The 9,323-nt window shown below is 37.5% G+C and overlaps 1 protein-coding gene across 1 annotated transcript in view; it reads left to right on the top strand.

The window, feature by feature from the left end:
• Positions 1-5,459, top strand: part of GALR1 (galanin receptor 1) — an 11,822-nt gene extending 6,363 nt beyond the window's left edge. Inside the window, exons 2-3 of the mRNA XM_009641481.2 lie at positions 1,589-1,654; positions 5,142-5,459. Of these exons, the coding sequence (XP_009639776.1) occupies positions 1,589-1,654; positions 5,142-5,459 (384 nt within the window). The remainder of the gene's footprint in view (positions 1-1,588; positions 1,655-5,141) is intronic.
• Positions 5,460-9,323: the final 3,864 nt, after the last annotated feature.

The following is a 9,323-nucleotide window of genomic DNA, read 5'->3' as shown; positions in this document are numbered from 1 at the left end:
TGCTTCATCCTGGAGAAGGAAGAAGGGCTGAAGCCAAAACCAGACCTTCTCAGAGAAAACTAATTTATTTTTCTCCTGCCTTTCCTGAGCTCGGGTCAGCCTTGGCAGCAACCTGGTTGGTCTGTCAGAATTGGCATTCAGGGCCAAGTCTTTCACACCCAAACACGTTAGTGCACAGCTAAGCACATATGAACTGTGTTTCTGCTGTTAAGTGGTTGCAACTAATTTTTTATTTTTATTGCGGTGGTTCACTGGCAGCTAAGAGTAGATGCTTAAAAAGTGGAATCCTCTGATGAGCTGTGGTTATTCACAAATACCATCTTACTGCTTTTAATTCATTGTGTATGTTTCTAAGACTCAGGATGGGATCAGGTCTATAGGTCATCTTGTCTGTTGTCTGTCCTGGTAGTGGTTAGCCACACAACCCAAAGAAAACAGAGAAAACATCCCCAGATCATATAAAATAATTTGAATTTATACCCTTTTCCCCACCTCAAGAAGTCTTCATATAAGCCCTAAAATTTAGTCTTATATTTCTTTAAAAAAAATCCTTTTAATGGCTGGACGAGCTTACCTATTAATTCTGGATGATCTTACCTAAATTGTTCTCAGTTCAACTTAGAGCTATGTAATGTGCAACCTAACATCATCATGATCATCATCATCTAACTGAGCTCTACATTCTGGCACTCTCTCTAAAAAATTCCCCTTACCATATTTTAATTAAACCCTCTAGTTTAATTAAGCATCTCCTTTTTTTAATTCTGTATGGTTTACAACATGTTAAACACATGCAGCTCAAGAGCATATTCTCTGCCCGCCATGCCTACAGACCATGCCAGATGAATATATTAGATTCAGTTAATAGTGACTGCAGATAAAGTAGGGCATGCACCTCTGTGTATCCACGATCCCAAGTCTTATGTGTAAATCATTATGTTAAAATTTGGACCCTGCTCTTGGATGATGACCCTTTCTGAGACATATTTTAAAAGATTCCCTGTGAAAATTACATGACCAAGTATCATCAAATTGTTGATAAAGGTCATGCCTCATGTATCATGTGAGATACATTTTAGTAGAAATTATTTTTGAAAGCCTAGACTTCTTTTGAAGATCAGATAGCGCCATCATCCTGATTATATTAACCAAACATCCATCTGAAGAAAGCAAATTATGCAGGTGACTCAGAAAAGCTCTGACTCAAAACATACACTTTATGTTACATGCAGTAAAGGTCATTCTAAATTAACAAGCATTGACATTTTTATGGAAGAAGAATGATTGCTAATTCTAGATACATGATAGGTTTCCATTTGTTGCCGTATTCATTTGCAATATTTATTTGTTATGTCATATATCTGAATTTTTATATAATAATTCAGTTGTGGTCTGCTACATATTTGTTGATGCACACAGATGCAGATACTTAATTCCTTTGAATTTTATACCATGCACTTCTAAAATATGTAAACTGGATCAGTGATGTCTGTAAGCAACTCACGCAGTACTGGAGAGCATACTCTAAAATATGGGGGGTTGAATTTTAGAAAATGGTGAAATACAGGATGCAAATTGATCTTTTCAGGTTCTTAATCATCTGCATAAAAAGTTGAGAAACATGTCAAAGAAGTCAGAAGCGTCCAAGAAAAAGGTAGATTGCTTTCATTATCAATATCTATTTGTTTATATTTTAGTTTTATGGCTAAGCTAATTTGCTATTATATTGCTAGTTGCCAAAGATGTATTGGAGAGAAGGAATTGAAATGAAGTATTTAATGATGTATTCAATGTCTCTCTGAACTTAGCAGGATTGGAATCTCTTCTGTTCTGAGTTTTCCATCACAGTGCATCAAGCCATTACCTGAGGTCCCCATATTTTGAACTTCAGAGCATCTGAAATTTAGACATGGAGAGGCAACCCATCTCTAATATTAAATAGGGGGGTTTTTGTCTCACAGGTATTTTCCCCTAACTTGTACATCTTTTTTTATCATTTATTTTTTTAACTAGCTGAATTTTTAAATATTTTATGAAAAATTCCTAGGTTATATGATGAGACTTTAAAATTAGGTTTATTGTGCTTCCTGATAGGAGTCTAATAAGAGGCTTTTAATGATTCTGCAATTCTTCTATTGATTTTCCACAAAACTTTTTTTTTTCTCTCATGTTCAAGACTTAAGTTATATACTGGCTACAAGTAGAATCGTGAAAGATCTTTAAAGCAGAATATAAGCTTTGCGATTTAGAACAATATTTGAAAGATGTGTTTATATATTGAATTTGTCAGTTAATATAATATGGTTCTGATTTTTGAGCAGATTTGACCACAGTAATCATTTGACTAACTTCTCAGTTTATGAATGTGGAGTCAGAAAAACCCCTTAGGCTATAGCTCTTCATTTGATCTGATGACTATTACCATATGGGCATGCAGACTGTCTGCAATGTAAATGAGATATACATGAGCTCAACAGGGAATAAGTAATCTATTATTTATGCAGTCTCTATTTTTAAAAAAATATCTTAGTCAATAGTTTTTAATTCCTAGAACTAAAAGCATTATGGCCCTGATTCTGTAAAATACTTAATATATATACTTTTGCACTTAACGTTGTCAAGGCCAAAGGTGTAGTTTTCAAAGGCGTTCTGTACATTGCCATCTCTACTCTCATCTAAATTATTCTCAAACTGGAAATATCTGTGCAATTTCCTCTAAACACTAACTCTGAAAAATTGGGAGTGCAAATCAGATCTGGCTACGAACTAGCTTGCTTGGCTTCAGGGAAAAGCATTACAAATATGCCCAAGATTGCTTGGACATATCAGGGTTTGGTAACCAAAGAGAAAAAAAAAAAAAAAAGCAGCCCAAAACTTTTTTGCCTTGGAAAATAAGTTTCTGATCCTAAGGCCTAGCTCATGTTTTTCAGAGCAACTCTTATTTTCACTAGTGTGTTGTCCCTCTCTGGTTACTGTATCTTTCTTCTTTTCCTTCCACTGTTTTATTAAGAATGCACTTCAGGCTTAATTATAAATTTTTAGCTTTATTCAAAACTCTATGAAAATTTCAGTAGTAGAATCTTAAGATTAATTTGCTCTATGCCTGGAAAAAATGTTAATGAAAAATATACCTAAATGCTATTTTTCATGCTTTTTGGTCACAAAGCATCAATATTAGCGTCATGTGTTTTAGGTGGGTTTTATTTGCTAATGAGAAACCCTAAGCAAGTTCCTGTTAGGTAAACAAGAGCTGCCCCTTAGTGTTACCTTCATGTCAAGGCATAGTGATGATTTTGGAAAGTTAAGCTCTGAAGTTAGGTTTAGGAGGAATAATAATGGGGTAAAACAGATCTTGTGAGGTTTCCTAATGCAAAATTACTTATTCTGCAGCTATGAAATACCTTAAGTAAAATAGTTACAAGAGGCACACAGTCGACCTCTGCTTTCAGGTGCCTCTATACAGTCTATTGAAAGTCAATGATTTTCCTGGTGTGGTTTTTTTTTAGCATTTTGAACATGCTGAAGTAATATGTCTCTCTTGAAGTAATTGTGCATGTGGTATCCAGGCAATCTGTTTTCAGTTGGAATATTAACGCATTGAAGGGATCAGAGAATGGCCCACTCTTAATTTATACCTCCTTGTTAGCATGTGCTCTCCTGATGAGATCTGAAAGAGAAAATATTTGTGTGGCTGTTTCTAAGTGGCAACTGACTTAAACTCCATAGGGCTAAGTAGAGGAAGAGCCTGTGAAAACAGATGAATCCTGGAGACAAGCAAATTATATTTACTACAGATATAATGTCCCTTGGTTTCTATCGTGAGATTTTACTAACCAACAACAGCGTCTGTCGTAAGTTATTTTGGCCTGTTGTCACAGAAATCAAACTTTTTTCCTATAAGTTTTTATAGGTTAAGGCATGTTGTGATTAGGTAGGTCAGTCTGAATTATTACTGAGCATTAATCAATTCAAGAAGTATAGACCAAGTTCAGTAAACTAGCAAAAAGTCAAGATATTCTCTGTGCTGCAGTATTCATCACTGTGTGACCACTGAGTTGGTTTTGCCTGTGAAGAAGAGCCTAAGTTAGCTGAAAAATTATGTTGTAAAGCATTAATATAGTAATTACAGTGGTCCATAACATAGTATGTTTGGAATTAATATTAGGCTTTTTTTGGGAGAGTGATTTAGTTGAAAGAGGTACTTGTTAGAGGAGGAGAGGTTAATTGAGCAACTGCAAAGCCCTAGCTGCTGTTGCTGAAGTAAGTGAAAGCTAAAGAGAACATTGACATTCAAACTCCAGCGTGCCCCAGCAGAATCCCTTTGGCACCTGAAAGGTCTGTACTGACTGTGTCTGCAGCTGTCTGGATAGATCTAATGAACTTGATGGCCCTTCCTCTCATAAATAACAAAAGTGGAGTCAGGAGGCAGTGCTGAGGATATTTTGTGCTGCATTTTTCTGAATTCAGTGTTTGGTGATGAGCTTTAATTTCCACATTGGTTTTGACAATGTGCAATCACCAGACATTTCGAGCTCCTTACTTTTCTCTTTTTTTTTTCCCCTGAGTTGTATCACAGAATGTTGCGTGGCTCCCCCCATGGAAATTCTATGTTTAAAGGAGAGACTTTCAAAAAGGCCCCTGCTCCTTTTGTAGACGCTTGAGCAAAGTGTTCATCTGACTGCTCTAAGCTCTTCCATAGCTGCCTTCGTGTATGATAGATCTCTCTTGAAATTTTGGTCAGAAATCTTTGTGCACCATCCTAAAATATAGATCATTAGATCTGGATGAGATTTCCCAAAGACCCACGTTATCATTATTTTCCACCAAGCTTATGCCCACCTGACAAAAGACTAGGCTTTTGCGTAGGGACTTGGGAACGCCATTCCTTTCCTTCGAGCAAAGTTAAATGTTTGTCTTTTACAGTGGCATTTTCAAGCCTAAGGTTCTCCTTGCAGTAGTTCATTATTGAAAATAAAGCCCGTATAGGTAATGGAGTAAAACCAGTAATAAATATTCTGAAGCGTGTTCTCTCTCAGTATAGCTTCCCCCTCCCTGCCCCCAAAGAATGGTTTTGAAGCAGGTTTAAAGCCAATTCTTCAAGTGCTCATCAGACATCTGTGTTTTTCCTTTCCCTGTCTCAGACAGCACAGACTGTGTTGGTGGTGGTAGTGGTTTTTGGCATCTCCTGGCTGCCGCATCACGTGATTAAACTCTGGGTCAATTTTGGAGCTTTCCCACTGACTCAAGCCTCCTTTTACTTCAGAATAACTGCACACTGCCTGGCTTACAGCAATTCTTCTGTGAACCCGATTATATACGCATTTCTCTCGGAAAATTTTAGGAAGGCCTACAAACAAGTCTTCGAATGCCAGATAGGTAACGAGTCACCTCTGAATGACGCTAAGGAAAATAAAAGCCGGATAGATATGCCACCATCCACCAACGGTACGCACGTGTGAACTTTGAAAAGTCCTGTATGTTGGCTCCTCATTTGTGTGAATTGAACACCTGGAAAACAAAGCACAACGAGCTTTATCCTGGGGTTATTTTGATAAAGCTAATTGGTATTTAATGTACCAAAGTTGTTTTTGTAGCAAAAGTTTGTGAAACTGGTATGAAAGAAAACTGGGCTGATCCTTTGCATCTTAGATGGCTTTGTCAAATAAAGCTCTGGGACCTTTAAAAGATACTTGAGAAAAAATTGTTGGAGATTATATGTTGTATTCTTACTAAGCATACGGTGTGTAAACATTCAAATATACAAGAAGGACACGTTGGTATGGACAAGTAACTTTCTGACATCTTACTCCATCAAAGAGAAGAGATGGCTAAATTTTCTGTCTTACAGATAATAAATGCCATAGTACTATGATTTCAGAGAGGAAAACTTTTCTTCTCTCTTCAGATTGCATTGACAATGCCTTTTCTCTCTTTAAAGTAAAGATGGGCTCTGTTTCGGAGTTGAAATAACCTGTGTATAACTCAAGGTGATTGCTTTAGAGGGGAAACGGTAATTTTATCTGTTTAGCTGTCTTTTTAATGTAGCATACTGAGTAATGATGGACTTTTTTCCACCTCATAGGCCTGCCTTACTGTATACACAGAACTTTTGTGTACGCTATATAAGGTTTTGTTTATGGCCTGTATGTAGTTGTACCAAAATGAGTACTTGTGTCTTTCTGAGGGAAGCTTTTCTTTGTGTGTTGCATGTGTGTATGTGTGTGTATGTTTTGTTAACTTTGTAGACTTTGAGATGGAGATATAGTTTTAAATGTGCAATATATACATATGTTTTAAAATATTATGTTCCATAAAGCAACTCTAGGCAATGCTTAAGCGTTTAAAAATAGCATTCCCTTAAAAGTTGTAGGAGAGGCTTGATATTGTGTAGCTCTAAATTGGAAAAATTCAGAAGGATGTATTTAAATCAATACAAAGTATATAAAGTAAATGGTCTAATTCTGCAAATTCTTAAATGAGTAGTTTCAGCAATTTTATAAAATACTGAATATTTCTTTAAGTGGTAAACCTAAAGAAATAGCAGACGGGCACTCAGTCCTTTGAGAACATTGTTGTTAGCTGGAGTAAGATATGCTTTTACCTTTTTTATTAATGACCCATAGACTCACAGAGTAAATTAAATTGAAGAAACCTCTGGACACACTCTCAAGGCAGGGCTTCCCTCAGCGTTGGTTCACTTCCTTGTGTAGGCGAGTTTTGAAAATCTCTAAGGATGGTGTTTCAACAATTTTTGGGGGGCAACCTGTGCCAGTGCCTAATCACCTTCACTGAAATATTTTTCTTATCTCCAGTTGGGTTTTTCTTTGGTGTAGCTCTTGACTGTTGTCTTCTGTCCTTTTGCTGTATACTTGTCTTCTCTCTAACTAACTAATATGTAATTTAAGATGGCAGTTAAATTCCTCCCCAGCCTTCTCTTGTGAAACAATGCATCACTCTCAGTCTCTCCTCATCTGTTGTGCTCCAGCTCCCTGGCCGGATTAGCGGCCTTCCACTGCCTTCCCTCTCGTGAACTGGGGTGTTCAAAGCTGAACGGTGTGTTCCAGATGTGGCCTCACAAGCACTGAGTTGACTAATCGCTTCCCTTGACCCATTGGCTGATTCTTGCTAATACAGCCCAGTATTACAGTAATTTATTGCTGTGAGGGTACACCCCTGACTTGTATTTCATTTCTGCTCTACAAGCACTCTCCTGTCCTTTTCTGCAGAATTGCACTGAGTCCCAGTCCCAGTTTCAGGACTTTGCTTTTGGCTTTGTTGAACTTCACGCATTTGATAGCCGTTACTTCCATTCTTCAGGCTTATCAAGGGCCCTCTGAAAGGTAAGCCCTGCTCTCCAGCACATCCACCACTCCCCCGGGCTTGGTATTGTGTTCAAACTTATTGAGAGAGTCCTGCCCTTGTCTGGGTCTTTGAAGATGCTAAGTAGCGTCGGCCAGATGCTCTGTCAGATTCCTTTTTCTCCACAAACTTGATTTAAAAATAAAAAAGTTCAGAGTGATGGAACCACATCAACCATGGAGGGTTAGCTCACATGAAAATGTCTACGTTAATGTGTCGGTATTGTCTGCTTGGAATCAGTAAAATAATATTGAAGACATGCTATTGCATGTGTGGTGTTTGTGTCCATTCTTTCATATGAAGAGGCAGTTTGGTGATACTGCTAGGAACACAAAATACGTGAAAAAACCCTCAATTGGTTAAGAAGAGTTTATCCATGCAGGAAACCCTTTTCTGCATTAGGCCTGAGGTTAGGAAACACAGCCTAGAATCATGCTAAAGTTCCTTTGAGTTTTCAGATCCTCATCACTCACTAATCACTCAAATTACTAAAGTACTGTCAGACTTCAGCTGAATTTATAACACATTAGGAGATTCTACAGCTTTGAAAATGGTATTTTTTCCTTTTAAAATATTGCTTGTGATTTTACTACTTTGAATAAAAAATTACAATGTAAATATGTAATTGTATAACACTAACATGCCGAGTTTATTGTTTCATCTGAAAAAGTCTGGTTTTTTTTTTTCTTAATCGCACATAATTTTAAACCCAGGTGCTTGATAGTAGCAGAGCTACATCTGTTTGAAATTTTAAGAGGGGGGGATCGACACTGCAGTAACCACTAGTTAGAATGGCCCCACCTGGTTCCTGGTGAGTATCGGTAAAACTTCCACCCCACTTTTCAGAGAAACCCAAAGAAGCAGCTGACATGCCAAAACTCAGTTTCCTGCCTAAAACACACGTCTCTTGATCAGTGTCTCTAGCATGACTTTGAGCTACTCTGCTTGGACATGAAGGTTGTGAATATAAAGCCAGTGTTAATGTATGCTGTGAGCTGTGCCTACCCCCTGAGGAGCTGGGCAGTTGGGCAGGCAGTTCTTGTGCCACAAAAATGGCTAATTTGGGCAGAAAACCAGGGAATGGGCACTAATGATCCCTGACACCTGAATGTCTCCTTTCAAGTTCTGAACTTGTTGGCAGGGATTGTTGTTTCTGGTGGAGGGTGAAGCGAAAGTTTCACCTTGCTTACTTGCCTAATACGCTTTTTTACATCTTTTTAACCAGAAAGGTTTATTTCAGTGTACACTGATGTTAAAAAAAAAAAAAAAAAAAAAAAAAAAAAAAAGATTTCTCTAGCTAGGGCTGGATTTTCCACTCACAGAAAGATAAATAATCCCACTGAATTCCACCCTGTTGCGTGAGTTAGAGAACATTATTCTGTACAAAACAAAATAGGCAACAGGAATCATGACTCAAATTCCTCTCTAACTAAGGCAAGATATGTGTGTGAAATTAAGCAAATACTTAAACTGCTCTTAAATTTCTCTTAAATTATATTTCTCACAAACTGAGAGAATTGGAGAATCCCAACAGAAACTGCTACTCACATATTTTCTTATAAACTCCCTAAAATTTTGTTGTGTATATACTGCCAAAAGGCCACCTCTTTGTGCTGCTTCATGAGTGTGTCCTGAAGTTTAAAACGTATAATGCACTTTCAACACTGATGGTAGAAGTAGTGTATGGAGAGTTGTTCAGTCCATCTTAAAACTGTGTTTTAGTGGAGAAAGGTAGAAGTCTTCCCTTGTCATAGTTTTCTCTGCAGAGTGGATGAAAGACCTGTAGCTAACGTGAGAGGGCCTCCTCTCTTGCAGGCTCGGGAAAGGAGCTCAGTTCCATCCATTTTCTGGGCTTGTATTAGGACATTGCAGCAGGTTTCTAGCCAATTTCGCATTTTATATTTTGGATTTTCTGGTTTTTACCTTTTGCTTTAAAAAGATGCAGAAACCTCATTAAAACACTG

The sequence above is a fragment of the Egretta garzetta genome, unplaced genomic scaffold (genome assembly GCF_000687185.1).
Source record: "Egretta garzetta isolate BGI_Z169 unplaced genomic scaffold, ASM68718v1 scaffold126, whole genome shotgun sequence".
In the NCBI taxonomy this organism is placed as follows: Eukaryota; Metazoa; Chordata; class Aves; order Pelecaniformes; family Ardeidae; genus Egretta; species Egretta garzetta.
Note: the sequence above shows the minus strand (reverse complement) of the source record. Positions and strands in the feature narration are given on the sequence as shown.